The sequence below is a fragment of the Lepidochelys kempii genome, chromosome 1, assembly GCF_965140265.1.
Source record: "Lepidochelys kempii isolate rLepKem1 chromosome 1, rLepKem1.hap2, whole genome shotgun sequence".
In the NCBI taxonomy this organism is placed as follows: Eukaryota; Metazoa; Chordata; order Testudines; family Cheloniidae; genus Lepidochelys; species Lepidochelys kempii.
In genome coordinates, this window is record NC_133256.1 from 212475465 (window position 1) to 212492290 (window position 16826).

The window sequence follows — 16826 nt, forward strand, 5'->3', positions numbered from 1 at the left end:
GTTTGTTGGACTATGTTTTTGTGACTTTGCTCCAGAATGCCAGATTTGTGACAGGATGGGCAGGGATGCATCACCATGCTCTGAGTGTCCCTAGCCTCTGTTCACCAGAAGCTGGGAGTGGACAACAGGGGATGGATCACTCGATGATTCCCTGTTCTGTTCATTCCCTCTGAAGCACCTGGCATTGGCCACTGTCAGAAGAATCATAGAATCATAGAATATCAGGGTTGGAAGGGACCTCAGGAGGTCATCTAGTCCAACCCCCTGCTCAAAGCAGGACCAATCCCCAATTAAATCATCCCAGCCAGGGCTTTGTCAAGCCTGACCTTAAAATCTTCTAAAGAAGGAGATTCTACCACCTCCCTAGGTAACGCATTCCAGTGTTTCACCACCCTCCTAGTGAAAAAGTTTTTCCTAATATCCAACCTAAACCTCCCCCACTGCAACTTGAGACCATTACTCCTTGTCCTGTCCTCTTCTACCACTGAGAATAGTCTAGAACCATCCTCTCTGGAACCACCTCTCAGGTAGTTGAAAGCAGCTATCAAATCCCCCCTCATTCTTCTCTTCTGCAGACTAAACAAGCCCAGTTCCCTCAGCCTCTCCTCATAAGTCATGTGTTCCAGACCCCTAATCATTTTTGTTGCCCTTCGCTGGACTCTCTCCAATTTATCCACATCCTTCTTGTAGTGTGGGGCCCAAAACTGGACACAGTACTCCAGATGAGGCCTCACCAATGTCGAACAGAGGGGGACGATCACGTCCCTCGATCTGCTCGCTATGCCCCTACTTATACATCCCAAAATGCCATTGGCCTTCTTGGCAACAAGGGCACACTGCTGACTCATATCCAGCTTCTCGTCCACTGTCACCCCTAGGTCCTTTTCCACAGAACTGCTGCTAAGCCATTCGGTCCCTAGTCTGTAGCTGTGCATTGGGTTCTTCCGTCCTAAGTGCAGGACCCTGCACTTATCCTTATTGAACCTCATCAGATTTCTTTTGGCCCAATCCTCCAATTTGTCTAGGTCCCTCTGTATCCTATCCCTGCCCTCCAGTGTATCTACCACTCCTCCTAGTTTAGTATCATCCGCAAATTTGCTGAGAGTGCAATCCACACCATCCTCCAGATCATTCATGAAGATATTGAACAAAACCGGCCCCAGGACCGACCCCTGGGGCACTCCACTTTACACCGGCTGCCAACTAGACATGGAGTTCCTTAAGTCTAGATGATCCAGGACTGTGGACCCACTTGAGCAGTAGCCTGAGGGACTTCCTTGTACTGTATGGGCCATAGCAAGTGAAAAACTTCATGTCCCCCAAAGACAATGAAGACAGAAGTTTCCATCCAACACATTACTGGCATGAAATCCCCAATGGTGACAAAGTGGAGAGGCCATGGCTTATGTACTCAAAAACCCAGAATGCTGCATGCTGTTTTTGTTGCAAACTCTTCCAGTCTAATGTTCCAGCCACATTGGGTTCTACAGGAACAAAGGACTGGAAAAATCTGGCTAGAAATCTGGCATGTCATGAGAAGGCAGCAAATCACTAGAGAGTATTCCATAGGTGGAAAGAGCTTGAGATGAAACTAAGGTTAAAGGCCACCATAGATGATCAGCATCAAGAGAAGATTGCATCAGAGTCTCTTTACTGGCAAAATGTTCTGAAAAGGTTCATTGCCATTGTGAGAATGCTTGCTACCCAAAACCTAGCACTGGGTGGCACTTCAGATCAGCTGTATGTGCCAAACAATGGGAACTTCCTTAAAATTGTGGAGCTGATGGCTGAGTCTGATGCTGTACTCCAGGAGCATCTAAGAAGAGTCACCACCCAAGAAATGTACACGCAGCACTACCTTGGAAAAACAATTCCAAATGAGATCATACAGTGACTGGCAACAAAAGTCAAACAGAAGATTGTGGCAGATCTGAAGTCAGCATGATATTACTCTGTTATTCTGGACTGCATACCTGACGACAGCCATACGGAACAAATGACTTTAATAGTGTGTTTTGTAACAACAACAGAACCTAGTGAAAATGTCCCTGCAATGGTGACTGACAGATGTTAGGATATAGATATTCAGACCTGTCGGTAAAGGCCTGTACTCTAAGAATTTAGGTGTATTCTTATCACTTAGCTAGTTATAGAGGTATAAAAGAAAGAATCAAATCACTGTCTGCCGGAGTAAGAGCCTTCTCTTACTGTGACAGTCTGAGGCCCTGTTCTTAGGCTAAGGCCTTTGGCTAAGCAGCAGAGACAGCCATAAGCTGGGAAGTGACCGGTCACATCCTCACATTCCAAACTAGTCACATTGAAAGAAGGTGCTATTGGGCTGTTAGGAATACAATCCTGTCCTGATACTGCCTGTCACCCCCAGAGAAAGGGAAGTGCCTAGAAGATGTAAAAGGAAACTTAGTTTGATAGCATCCTGTCTGGCAAGAACTCACTTATCAATAGCTGGGATGTGAAATCCTCACTTCTGTATTGTTTTGTCATTAAAGTTCCCACTTAGCCATTGTTTGTCTGTATAATCTCTGTCTGGTTCTGTGATTGTTCGTGTCTGCTATATAATTAATTTTGCTGGGTGTAAACTAATTAAGGTGATGGGATATAATTGGTTACATAATCATGTTACAATATGTTAGGATTGGTTAGTTAAATTTCAGGAAAACGATTGGTTAAGGTATAGCTAAGCAGAACTCAAGTTTTACTATATAGTCGGCAGTCAATCAGGAAGTGAGGGGGTGGGAGTGTGGGTGGGTGTGTGTGGGGGAGATGGGAACAGGGAATGGGGGTAAGGAAATTGGAATCATATTTTGCTAAAAGGGGAAATGGGAACAGGGAATTGGGGTAAGGAAATTGGAATTATGTTTGGCTAAGGGCAGGAATGGGAACAGGGACACAGGTGTAAGGCTCTGTAGTGTCAGAGCTGGGGAGGAGGATACTAAGGAAGGAAACTGGAATCATGCTTGCTGGAAGTTCACCCCAATAAACATCGAATTGTTTGCACCTTTGGACTTCAGGTATTGTTGCTCTCTGTTCATGCGAGAAGGACCAGGGAAGTAAATGGGTGAAGGAATAAGCCCCTAACATCAGAGAGCATTTTCTAGAATTTAATGACATTGATGATACTATAGGAGCTGGTATGACAAATGTGATTCTTAAAAAGCTGGAAGATAGGGGAATTGTGACAGCTGACATGAGAGGTCAGGGCTACGATAATGGTACCAACATGAGAGGAAAGAACAGAGTAGTGCAGACACGGATCCAAAAGTTAAACCCTCAAGCTTTTTTTGTCACATGGAGTTCTCATTCATTGAACTTGGTGGTCAGTGATGCAGCATCAGCTTCTAGTGAGGCTGCTGAATTTTTTAATGTAATTCAAAGCATCTATGTATTTTCCTCTGCATCAACTCATCGATGGCAAATTTTGAAGCAACATCTGGGAACATCCTCTCTGAAACTGAAACCACTGAGTGCCACATGATGGGAAAATCGAGTGGAGGCGATAAAGCCTATTAAACAACAAATTAGGAAGATAGATGAGGCCATAGTTGCCATTATGGAGGATAATGCTATGACAGGAACTGTTCGTGGAAGAACAGTGGCAGAGGGAAATGGAATCACCAGAAACATACATCACTCCAAATTTCTGTGTCGCTTAGTGCTGTAGCATGACATACCGTTTGAAATAAATGTTGTAAGCAAGAGACTCCAAGGTGTTGACCTTGATATATCTGGAGCAATGGAACAACTGGACAAAGAAAGTCATACCTACAGTCTTACTGATCAGGTGAGGGATTTCAAAACGTTCTGAAGAGTGCACAGAAGTTGGCAGAGGAACTTCACACTGAAGCTATTTTCCCACCCATTCAAGAATACAAGAGTCACCAAAGAAGAAAACATTTTGATTACGAGGCACGGGATAATCCCATAAGAGACCCCAAACAACAATTCAAAGTTGAATTCTTTAACCAGGTGCTCGATTGTGCAATACAGTCAGTTGAAGAACGTTTCATGCAGCTAAAGGAACACAGCAGTATATCTGGGATGTTTCTATGATATTCCAAAACTCCTCACTATACCTGAAGAAGACCTACACCAGCAATAGAGGGCACTAGAGACAGTGTTGACACCTGATGACATGCGCGATATTGATGCGAGTGATTTAGGTGATGAACTGAAAGCCCTTTTGAGATACATTTCAGCAGGATCAACTCCAAAGGCTGTTCTGGAGTATATGTTCACAAATAAGATGACCACCCTCTTTCCAAATGCTTTTGTTGCTCTGTACATACTTCTAACACTTCCTGTAACAGGTGCCAGTGGAGAACACAGCTTCTCCAAGCTGAAGTTAATAAAAACACATCTACGCTCCACAATGACACAGGAGAGGCCGGTCGATCTTGCAATCATGTCAACAGAGCATGAGCTGGCGCAGACTGTGGACCTTCAGCAAGAAGCAGTTCAAATCTTCGCAACCAAGAAGGCACAGAAAGCACCACTTTGATTATTCAAACAGATACAAATGCCAATGCAGACAAGAAAAGTTACATTTGCTGTTCAGGCATTTGAAAGTTAAGTGTTACTTAAAATTTTTGAACAAGGCATTTAAAGTTGTTTGTTCTCCTTTATTGGGGTAGGAAGCCGAGCAGTACCATGAGAGGAGTAGAACAGGAAGAAGGCAGAATTGAGACCTTTCAAAGCTATGGCCGAGCAAGAGGGCATGGGGACATCATTTGAGCTCCCCGTCTCAGATGCCAAAATGTTGTGGGCCGGCCCTGCCATCTAGGCATTAATCCCGTGTCCCCTGTCTCTGTCTGTCTGTAAAACCTCAGTCCTGTGCCTTGTTGCAAAGAGGGGGGTGGAACAGGAAGAATGCATTGATTCTGTGTCTTGATGTGGATGACATGGTTTGACACTAAAATTGGAAGCTTTTGCTTGCTTCTGCCACCTGGCTGTCCTGCGTCCTCAGCCTTTTCTACAGCGGGGAAGAGCGTCTGCATCTGGTGTTTGGGCTCAGCTCACTCGAAGGTTCAGGTTTCTGAACCCCTCTGATCTCCCCGAGTCTGGGCGCGCTGGTAACTCGGCAGGAGGGTGCCTGTCTCTCTCTGCTGGCTGCCGCCTGGGACTGTCCCTCGGCGGGGCCCCTGCTGAGCCCTGTCCCCGCCCTGGGCGGCGGGGCCGGGAGCTCGCGGGGGCAGTGAAAGTGAAAGTAGGCGCGAGAGGCGCGTGCTGGGTCCCGGGGGGCCGCTCGGGGCCGGGGGCGCTGCGCCGCCGGGGGGATGTGGAGCCTCGCAGGGCGGAGCGGGAGCGAATGGCGCCAGCGTCCTCCGCCCCGCGGGGAGAGGCCGCAGCTGAGGAGGAGGCTCGGCCGCCACCGTCGATCCAAGTCCGAGCCGGACCTGAGGGGTGTAGCCCCCGTCCCGGCTGGGGCCCCGCGAGCCCTGGGCGGCGCTTGCCCTGCGGACCCCTCCGGGAACCGGGGCTCAGCACGGCACTGCCTGGTGCAGGTGGATACCAGGGACCGCGATGCGGAGCCGGGACAAGGCGCAGGAGGGGAAGCGGAGCAGCTCTTGGGGCCAGGGCGGGGCGCCGGGACCGTAAAGGCCAGCTGGAGACAGGCCACGTGGGGTAAGGGGGGGGGGGGAGGTCTATGGCTGGTGTTTGTGTGACATGATGCCTCCTCCTAGAGCCCCTCATCGTCCCTTCTCCCCAGTTTGCCCTTTCACCCCCTCTGCGACGCCACCCAATCTGCCTCCAAGCCCTCTGCTTCCCCCACAGCCCCTGGCTCTCCTCCACAGCCCTTTCCCCTCCACTCACTGCCTTCTTCTGCCCTTTCTATTTCCTCCTCTGCCCTAGCCTGCTCGCCTTGTTTTTTTCCCTGGAACAAGCAATACTTCATTAATAATGTGCAAGACAGCTCCTTACACTTCAGCACAGCAGGGCTGAAAGAGACAGGAGAGGAGTGGGGGCAGGGGAAGATTGTGTGGGGAGAAAAAGAGGCAGGGCCTGTGAGAACAGGGTCACCTCACAGGCCATCTGTGAGGGAGGGGATTCCTGGATACACAGGCTGTGCAAGGAAATAAAGGCTTTCGAAGTCACTGCTAGAGCTGGGAATAATTGGGTTTTAGGTTTGGGGAATCGACCTGAAAAACCCAAATGAAAATTTGTTTTCAGTGAAATTGATTTACCTCCCCTGCAACAAAATGGAAACGCTGGAGGTGTTTGAGGTTGAATAAAACATTTTGTTTTGACCCATCATCAGCATGGACACATGTCCCCTGGACTGGTGGTTGAAGCATGAAGGGAGATATGAATCTTTAGTGCATCTGGCACGTAAATATCTACAGCAGTGCCATGAGAACGCCTGTTCTCACTTTCAGGTGACTTTGTAAGCAAGAAGCAGGCAGCATTATCTCCTGCATATGTAAACAAACTTGTTTGTCTGAGCAATTGGCTGAAGAAGAACTAGGACTCAGTGGACTTTCAGGGTCTAAAATTTTACATTGTTTTATTTTTGAATGCAGGTTTTTTGTACATAATTCTACATTTATAAGTTCAACTTTCATGATAAAGAGATTGCACTACAGTACTTGTATTAGGTGAATTGAAAAATACATTTCTTTTTTTTTACAGTGCAAATACTTGTAATCAAACATAAATATAAAGTGAGGAGTGTACACTTCGTATTCTGTGTTGTAATTGAAATCAATATATTTGAAAATGTAGAAAACATCCAAACATATTTAAATAAATGGTATTCTATCATTGTTTAACAGTACGATTAATCACACGATTATTTTTTAATTGCATGATTCATTGCAATTAATTTTTTTAATCACTTGACCGCCCTACTAGTTATCCTTCAGTATAACATGGGTTCCACTCTTTGTGATGTGAGAGGGATGTGTGTTGTAATGAGTGGACTGAGGTAGGGTAGACCTGGCCTCTAGCATCTCAGTTGTCCATCCTTCTAAGAGGAGAGGTACTCTATCAATGAGTCATTCTCTAGCTAACACTTCTGAAGGAAACCACACATTCACAGAGGTAAACACTTCACATTTTGAGTGCCTAAAGTTAGACACCCACATCCATATTTAGGCCTTATTTTCAGAGGTACCAAGCATCAGCAGTTCCCATTGACTTCTGTGGAAGTTGTAGCTGCTCAGCACCTCTGAAAATCAGGTCACGTATTTAGGTGCCTAAATATGGATGTAGTTTGAATCCATGTTTGATTCTTTTTTTAATGACCAAGTCTCTAAATTCTTTAGTTCTATACATGTTTAATTCACCGAAGCTTCTCAACTCTCTCCTTTTCAGGCCTCTGCTCACACTTCTGGTTCTGGAGACGGGTTGCTGGAGTTTTGATTGCCATTATTGTGATTTTACTCTTGGGCTGGTTTAGCTCACGTAAGTGCTTTTAAGACAAAATGATGTTGGAAAGACAAAGCAATATCTCTTTTCTTTCCTCCTTCCCACCTCAGAGCCTTCTGGCTGCTATGAGGATGGGAGAAATCTATTATTTATCTCCCTCTCCCTGCCCCAAACCTACTGGCTGCTCTGATGGAGGAAAAGGGTGTCTTTACCTTTCCCCCAGGCTTCTGTTTTTGGGTCCCTGTCAGACAGTAGCCCAAACGTGTGACCCTTTTTTGACTGTATTCTGTCAACACACTTAAAATCTCTACACCAGCGTATGAAGTGCAAATCTTGCCCAGAGCAACAAGCTGTGCATTTCACCCTGCTCACTGCATCACTGTGACACGCCCCCCCCATGCCCCCCTGGATACAACATGGACTGTGGGACTGCTCTGCCCGCTTTAACTCTCTGGCTCAGGATACCTCTCACACTGCTCTGCTAGTGACAAGCAGCCCCTTCAGGCTTTGCTCTCACACAGCCATTAGCATACAAAGGCACACCCAAAGTTACATGCAGGCTCTCACAGCCTCTCATAAACTATCCACAGGGAGACACCAGTAAATCCCCGCAGCCTTGCATCCCAGTAATGTGCCATCTTATACTGCTCAAGGCTTCCTTGGACAGTACAAGCTCATACGTCCGTCATTTTATCAAATAAAATTAATATGCACCAGCCCTTGTTATTCTAAGCTGAGATTCCGTAAGCACTTCAATAAAAAATGCACTGGTAGAGATAAAACATTAAACAAATTTATTAACTACAGAAAGATAGATTTTAAGTGATTATAAGTGTTAGGTATAGAGGTCAGAGTTGGTTACATAAGAAATAAAAGGTAAAATCCTGAACTTTATCAGACTAAGCAAGTTTTGAATCAAACAGTTTTTCTCACTTTACTGGATGTTGCAGGCACTGGAGGCTGTCTGTCAACAGACTTAGGAAGACGGCAATGTATTGGTTACACTTGGTTCCAGTTTGGAAGGTTTCCTGGCTTCAACCAGAGAATCTAAGAGCAGAGAGTCAGATTCACCATTTTGTGTCAAGCTAGGTTTATGTCTGCTTTGAGTTGTTGTATCAGTGCAAATCACCAAGGATACCAGTGAATCAGGCCTTTAATGAAAACTTAGGTTCAGCAGAAGTTGATGGTACTTTCCTGGGAAAGTTTCCTGTGCATTCTTAGTGAATGGACAAATGGACTTTTCAAGCTCACTCAGACCATTTCATCTTCAAACTGCTTAATTACTATTTATTCTTGGTAAATATTATCATTCCTAGTTTATAGGTGGAGAAACTGAGGCAGAGTTGTCAAGTGACTTGCTCAAGGTCACACAGTAAATCAGTGGCTCAGGCAGATTGGAACTTGAGCTCTTGGCTCCCAGTCTTGTCTTCAATTTACTAGACTGCATCTAATTTTCCACTTTTTCCCATCACGGTGTCTAACTAGTAATAAAGGCCCAGATCCTCAAAGGCCCAGATTTAGGCTTCCAACTTCCATTAATTACAGTAGAAGTTAGGGGCCTAAATACCTTTGTGAAACTGGGCAAAAGTGCCTGTATTGCTGTGCAAAATTTGATAGTATTTCTAATCTGATATTAAAATTTTAGCTAAACAGCATCAATGCCTCTCGTCAATTTTTAAATTAGAACCGTCTTTAATTTACATAGAGTGCTTTCCAGTGCTCTCCAAGACATTTTAAAAAATAATACCTGTCCTGGTATTTAACAAAACAGCCCCAAAATAATACCAGTCCTGGTATTTAACAAAACAGCCCCAAAATTGTTCTCCTTGTCTTCTCAGGTCCTCCGAACCTGCGCGTGGTGCCATATTCTAAGTAAATAAATTGCTGCTTCATCATGTAGGTCATTGAAAGGTTTCAAAGTTCATAAGAACTGTTTAGAATTAATGTTAATTTCAGCTCAATCCTACATACTTACCTGTATTAAGAGAATGTTAATGAGGTTGCAAAGCCAAGCACTCAAAAGTCAGTAAATGCCAGTATTATGATTGTCTGTGCAACTTAATTCTGCCACCTTTTGCGTATATATTATGAGACAGTCTTTAGTTATGTGATCCCATACTATTTTTCCCCTTGGACCCCAGCCTCATTCAGTGGCCAGTATGGTTGGTGTGCAGGTAGTGAGGCAGCTGTTCGATATTTTTATTCTCATTATTTAGTTATTAGTGTACACTATTCAAAGTCTGCAGTGAATAAAACATTTTTCGTTTCCTGGTAGTCTGTAGTTGAGCACTTGTCACTGTACTATCTGAGGTCCTCACAAACATTGAGAAATTTCTCTCTACAATGAGGTAGGAGGGCATTATTATCTCCATTTTACAGATGGGGGAAATTGAGACAGACCTGCCTGAGACCAAACAGTGTATCTGTGGCAGAACCAGACTTAAAATTTAGGTCCGCTTCACTCCCAGCCTTGTTTTCATTCCTTTAGACCATGCTGCCTTACTGTCAAGCATCCACTGACTTTAAGTGTAGTTATAGGTGCTCAGCAGTTCTGCAAATCAGCCCTCAGGTGTCATGGTTGGGTACCCAGAAAATGAGAAACATGTCATTAATAGCCACCTGCAAAATTTTTGGTTTAAGTGCCTTGTTCAGCATCACATAAGAATCCCATGGCAGAGCCAAAGATAGAAATGAGTTTGCCTGTTTGGCATTCACCTGCTTTAACTACGATACCATCCTCTCCACACATTTTCTAACTTCTAGAGCAAGTGGGGCAGGAATCCTACATGCAGCCTAATTTACTCCACAACCCTGATTCATTCTCTGACCATTATCCATCTGTTGCACTGAATGAGACAGGGACCTGTAAAAAAAAGTATGTGATCATGTAATTAAAAACTGTATCATAATGCATATACACAAGAGGGCCAAACTGAGGTACACAGGCCACCTAAATTCTGGCATTTTCTAGGTTTTGAGTGCTTTCCTTTTGCAACCTAAATAATGTTCTTTTAACATAGTCTCATAGACTTAAGATCAGAAGGGATCATCAAGTCTGACCTCCTGCACGCTGCAGGTCACAGAACCTCACCCACCCACTCCTGTAATAGACCCCTAGCCTCTGGCTAAGTTACTGACGTCATCAAATCATGATTTAAAGACTTCAAGTTATGGAGAATCCACCATTTACACTAGTTTAAACCTCACTGAAAGTGGGTTCTTTTAAAAGTGCCTAAACAGGTTCTTTTAAAAGTGATTTTAATGGGAGTTAAGCACCTAACCTGTTTAGGTGATTTTGAAGAGATCACTGTAAGTGCCAAAGTCACTTTGAACATTTTATTCAATGTCAGGTTTCAGAGTAGCAGCCGTGTTAGTCTGTATTCACAAAAAGAAAAGGAGTGCTTGTGGCACTTTAGAGACTAGCAAATTTATTTGAGCATAAGCTTTCGTGAGCTACAGCTCACTTCATCGGATGCATCTCTCACAATCTCAAACCACTTCCCATGCCTCAAAGCCCCAAACATTCTTCACTCAGCTGTCTGCCCTTCCATGTCCTGCCAACTTTTAGCTGTGTATTTTCAATACAGAAATTTACAGCCCATTGTCAATTGATAATTTAGGGAGAAAGTAAAATAAATTGAATTTAATATTTTAAATAATTAACAGAGCATATTGTATTGTATCGTTCAGTTTCATCTTTAATTCAATACAAGCTTCCATTTTTTAATATACTAGAGGTTGCTGCAGAATTTCCAGGTTGTTCTGGCAGTATCACAGACACCAAAGTGCCTTGCCACAGAATTTAAGACCAGCTTGCTGTGAAGTTTTTAGGGAATAGTGAATAAAACACAGTCCTATGCATTTGCTATGTACTAGGATAGTAATATTCACTTCATTTCAAATAAAGATCCTCTCAGATTGCCTCACCTGGAGCCATGCCCTGATGACTGGTTATACTACAGAAAGAAATGTTATTACCTCTCAGAAGATCAAGCAGACTGGGACTCCAGTCAGAGCTTCTGCTCTGCACACAGGGCTTCTCTTGCTGTGATTGAAAGCCAACAAGAAATGGTAAGGTTTCCATCCTTCTGATACAGCATCCCTTCTCTCACCCCAACGATTCCTGTAATTGTATCACTCTTCCCCCTTCCTCCCTCTCCACCACCCCCAAACACCCTGGAATATCAGAATATGCTGGAATCCAACATAGCATGTGACAGAGCTGCTTGTCACTAACAGAGAAGTCAAATCGCAAACAGCATGTTCAATGACATATAGGTTGTTTTCCATCAGCATCCATCACAGAAGCCCATTCATGTTCTGAGATGGGGTGGAAGAACCTTTCAGAAATTAAAACTGCAAAGTGGGCATGTATTAAAAGTAATCATCAAAGGAAATAAAAAATTTGAGATGGACTTTTTTTGTGTTTGTGTTTTTTGTGTTTTTAATTAACAGAAAGGCCTAAATGTTGTTTTTTTAATAATAATTTTTTACTTATTAGAAATTTAGGGTCTCCTGTACCCCTAAAGTCAATGGGAGGTTTGCAATTTGACTTCAGTGAGTGCAGGATCAGAATTTAGATCTGATCTTCCCAGAAAGAAAATAGAATGAAATGGTGAAATGATATCGCCAAAGTCAAGAGTAAAAATTGAACAACTGGGAAGGTAAGGGATATTTGTTCTGTATTTCTCAACTTTTATGCTGGTGTAACTCTACTGAAATCAGTAGAGTTACCCTGGCATAAAACTCCATCAGGAAAATGGTGAATTAGGCCCCGTGTACTTAAACACTGTAATCTCTTAATCTAGATATGTATTTACTTAGATTTCACCTACTCTCACCCCTCACCACTATTAATTGAGTGAAGTCATTGTACTGAAATATTTTGCTATCCTTCAGAGCATTGTATTATCTGTTATCCATGATATACAGCTGATGATATTAATGATCTATGTACTTTTGCAACTGCAGGGGTAGCGGAGCATGAGGTGAGGTGGGGTGAGGATATACCAGTGTCATTGTGGTGGTTTCTTTCTGACTGGCTGAAGTTGTATTTTGGTCTACTCTGATCAGCGAGCAAGGCTCTGTTTGTCCAATAACATGGCCAACTGGCTCATCCTCCATTGACTATAGGTCGTGACCTCTCTGTGCTTTTAGAATTGTTTCTTGCAATGAAATTTAGCAATAGAGCAGTAGCGATCTAATCAAGAAAACACATTGGGCTTGATTGTCCACTTCCTTGTATCTTGTGTGGCTATTTAGATCTGTACAAAGATGGGGTAAAACCCTTCCTTTTCAGAATGGTGTCATTTTAGACCCACTTGGCCAGGCAAAAATGACAACACAAAGTGCAGGGCTGTGGAGAATCAGATCCCCGGTATCTCTAAAATAAAGGTAGGAACCCATTTTCAGAACGGAAACTCTTCCATACTGAATGGATTCAGAAAAGATGCACTTCTCAGTGTGGAAATTCATTGTGACATATGTTTTGTCTAGAATTTCATAATGAATCGAATACGCACAAGAGACTCTTGGATTGGGCTGCGCAAGAAAGGAGCCAAGTTCTACTGGGTGAATGGAGAGACACTTAATACGAGTCTGTAAGTTTTCTTTCAAATGTGCTATGTAAGAGGAGAGTAAGGAAAGTGAAAAATTAAGGGCTTGTCTACACACAAAAGTTGTTCTGCTTTACCTTTACCATCTAAAATGGACCCCCACCACCACCCCACCCCAAGTGTGGACACAGTTATACTGGTATAAATGTACTTAGGGGAAGAGGAATAAGCTATGCTAGTAAAAATCACCTTTATACTGATGTAACTGTGTCCATACTAGGAAGGCTATATTGGCATAACTATTTCAGTAAAAATATCAGGCCCCTCACTGAACTAATTATACCAGTACAAAGTCCGTGTGTAGACCTGGCCTAATGCTGTTGTTCTTCACAGAAGCTGGGGCTATTGTCCCCCTGAAGTATCATTTTCCTTTGTTCATTAGGAGAGAGCTCAGCTTCTTTTTAGCTAGTTAAAGAGGAGAGAAGAATTAGATATTGAAATTGTTGCTGTGTGTATGGTAACAGTAAAATCAAGACACTGGCCCACTTTCTACTCTGTTACGTCAATGCTGATCTGAAAGTACTTCATTGACTGCAATGGAGTTACTTCAGATTTACACCAGCTTAAATGAGAGCAGATCTGAATCAATCTGTTTCATTTAATCCTGTTGCCTGCCTTTTATTTGACTATATGCACATTATGCTGCTACAGTCATGACTACAATCCATTATATCTATAAATTTCCACCTTATGTGAGGAGAAATTGACAGTAGTAATTTTAGTGGGTAAGATTGTTCTCTAAACAGGAATTACCTATGCAATATGTTAAACTCCATGAGGTTACCCGGTATGTGAATCGTCTAGGATCCAGAGGTCCTGTACTCTTTTAATAGCTCTCTGTATTATAGCGCTATATTGATAAGGGCTCCAGCACTAGCAGATGTCCCCAGAAGCCTTACTAAAGATTGGTTCCCAGTGTGAACTGGGAAATGCCTGAGGTAGCATTAATTTAGATGATTTTCTCCACCAAGTTGGTGGCCACCTCCACCTCTACCCCTCAAAAACCTAGCAGAGGAGGCTTCTCTGAAGTCTGGAAATCGGGAGACCTATGCTACAGGTGGGACTTTTCCTTTCCGTGGATTCCTCACTAGGTTTTTGCTGGGATTTTGTCCTCTCCATCCATGGAGATGGTCTGGGCCATTCTTTCATATTGAAATACCATTTTAGATTTTGAACTGCCTTGCGCATTCCAAACACACAAGCAGCTCCAGTAACCTAGCATCCAGCTGTGACTAAAGTAACCTTCTTTAGAAAGGGTGTCACACTAAGCAATAGTGGGAGTTTTCCATATACGAGTGTCACATGGTATGCTCCATCTCCCCATGTGTTTTGCTTTGCAAATAGCCCCCACACACTCCTCTCTAAGTCCAACATCATGTGCTTTAATTGTAATGTCATATACACGTTCATGGTCTCCAAAACATAATGCTTTCCCCAAGCTTCTACTTACTCCCTAGACACAGGATGAGAGAGGGGGGTGAGTTCACCTTTCTGAGCTCCTGGGCTTCTTTGCTCTTCCTTCCAGCCTTCTCCTGTCCCATTCTGTCTCCATTTTAACTGCCCCCGCTGATGAGCTGAATCCCCTTGTTAACTGGTTGATCACCCAGTCTTTAATCAGTTATCTCCCATTTGAGCCCAGACAGGGAGGCTTACAGAGTGCATAGAGTGATGACTCAGCCTTAGGCTATGTGACGGGTTGGATCACAGAAACCCCCTTGGGGCTGCCAACTGATTTGCCAAGATTACTTCTGCCCCTGCTTTCCTGCCGTGGCAGCTTGGGACTTCAGTGCCCTGCCTGGTTTGAGCGAGACCTGCTAGCCTACTACAAACCCAGTCCCAGGTCTGAACCATGTCCCCTAACAGCTGTAGGCTTAATTGAAAGCAGCTTAAGAAGTGTTCCTGCTTTAACACTCAGATACCCAACTTCCAATGTTAAGTCCAAACCACAAATAAAACCGTTTTACCCTGTATAAAGCTTATACAGGGTAAACTCATAAAATTGTTCGCCCTCTATAACACTGATAGAGAGATGTGCACAGTTGTTTGCCCTCCCCCGCAGGTATTAATACATACTCTGGGTTAATTAATAAGTAAAAAGTGATTTTATTAAATACAGAAAGTAGGATTTAAGTGGTTCCAAGTAATAGCAGGCAGAACAAAGTGAATCACCAAGTAAAATAAAATAAAACATGCAAGTCTAAGCCTAATACAGTAATGAAACTGAGTACAGATAAAACCTCACCCTCAGAGGTGTTCCAGTAAGCTTCCTTTTACAGACTAGTCTTCTTCTAGTCTGGGTCTAGCAATCACTCACACCCCCTATAGTTACTGTCCTTTGTTCCAGTTTCTATCAGGTATCCTTGGGAGTGGAGATGCTATTTCTTGAGCCAGCTGAAAACAAAATGGAGGGGTCTCCCACGGGCTTAAATAGGCCTTCTCTTGTGGGTGGAGACCCCCTCCTCTCTCCTATGCAAAGTCCAGCTACAAGATGGAGTTTTGGAGTCACATGGGCAAGTCACATGTCCATGCATGACTCAGTTTTTACAGGCAGCAGCCATTGCCCACATGCTATCTTGACTGTCTCCAGGAAGACTTCTTATGTGGATTGGAGCCTTCCAAGATCCATGGTTTGTTAAGTGTTTCTTGGTTGGGCACTTAATTTGCACATTCCTTTCTCAAGAAGCTGACCAAATGCTTTACTAAGGCTACTTAAAAATCAACTAAGTACGCAGCCAATATTTATAACTTTGAATACAAAAATGGTAGATGCATACAAATAGGATGACTAGATTCAGTAGATCGTAATCTTTACAGAGATATGTTACATGGCATATGTAGCATAAAACGCATTCCAGTTATGTCATATATATACATTCATAAGCATATTTCCATAAAACCTTATGGGGTGCACCATCACAGGCTACTCCTGTTCTGACCCACAGAGAGATGGACAAAGCAACACGTTTGTTCCTCCTGAATCAGACAAATGTCAAATGGTTCCCTAAAATGTGTTCTCTGGGGCTTTGTCAGCTCCAGTTTTAAATGACATAAGCAATGAAGTATTGATCATTTATTTTAGAATTTTCAGACTGGAATTTCTGCCTTAATTCCTATTTTCTTGTGGTTTTTCAGATTTCCTGTACACCTATCAGGTCATGAAGAATGTGCCCACACAGATTCAATCTCCATTTCCACATCAGAGTGCAGGTTACTCAGGAACTGGCTCTGCAGTGTGGGTCTGCCTCAGTCCAGCACACTTTCTCCATAAAATAGAGCTTGATGTGTAAATCCATTGACTTTCTTCACATGTGGATCACTGGCCTGTAGTCCACAATATCTGAACATTTTGAAATTCAGGATCATGGTAGCAGCAGAGAAAACAGAGCCATTGTGGTAGGGTTCGTGAATGCACATCTTCAGTGCCAACTGGATACTGATAAAGAGAGCAGTCATCCCTACATGGAGAAGAGTGATAATTCCTACAGAACGCTGGTAGGGTCCGAGGGAAGGGCTGATATACTGATAGCAATTGTAGCAGACTTGACGGGCCATTGACCATAATGAGACCTAACAAATGACTGCAACATTTATGGCGGGGTGGGAGATTGAGGCAAATCTCCTGGCCGCTGGTTATGCGCAGCCAGACACCAGGGCAGTTAGAAGAGCACAGGAGGGCACGGTGCGCATCAGAGAAGCTTTGAAAACCAGTTTCATGACTGGCCAGGCTATGGTGTGAAAGTTCTGTTTGTTTCTCCTTGATGAAATCCCCCGCCCCTTGATTCACTCTACTTAGAATCATAGAATCATAGAATATCAGGGTTGGAAGGG

The 16826-nt window shown here is 43.5% G+C and overlaps 1 protein-coding gene across 2 annotated transcripts; it reads left to right on the plus strand.

Moving 5' to 3' along the window:
* Nucleotides 1-5174: 5174 nt before the first annotated feature.
* LOC140898696 (C-type lectin domain family 2 member D-like) lies at nt 5175-16578 on the plus strand. 2 transcript variants are annotated; one of them, XM_073312884.1, is made up of 5 exons: nt 5179-5640; nt 7330-7419; nt 11291-11454; nt 12880-12983; nt 16131-16578. In XM_073312884.1, the coding sequence occupies exons 1-5, from the start codon at nt 5292-5294 to the stop codon at nt 16264-16266; spliced, it is 843 nt and encodes a 280-aa protein (XP_073168985.1). In that variant the 5' UTR covers nt 5179-5291; the 3' UTR covers nt 16267-16578. The 2 variants fall into 2 exon arrangements, with proteins under 2 accessions (XP_073168994.1, XP_073168985.1); XM_073312893.1 differs by lacking the exon at nt 7330-7419 and having other exon boundaries at nt 5175-5640.
* The last annotated feature ends 248 nt before the right edge of the window (nt 16579-16826 follow it).

Bases quoted from the DNA above. Each gene is read 5' to 3' on its own strand.
- LOC140898696 (XM_073312884.1), top strand. From the start codon at position 5,292: ATGTGGAGCCTCGCAGGGCGGAGCGGGAGCGAATGGCGCCAGCGTCCT. The intron at 5,641-7,329 runs GTAAGGGGGGGG...TCTCCTTTTCAG, and splicing joins CTGGAGACAGGCCACGTGGG to GCCTCTGCTCACACTTCTGG. The intron at 11,455-12,879 runs GTAAGGTTTCCA...TGTTTTGTCTAG, and splicing joins TTGAAAGCCAACAAGAAATG to AATTTCATAATGAATCGAAT.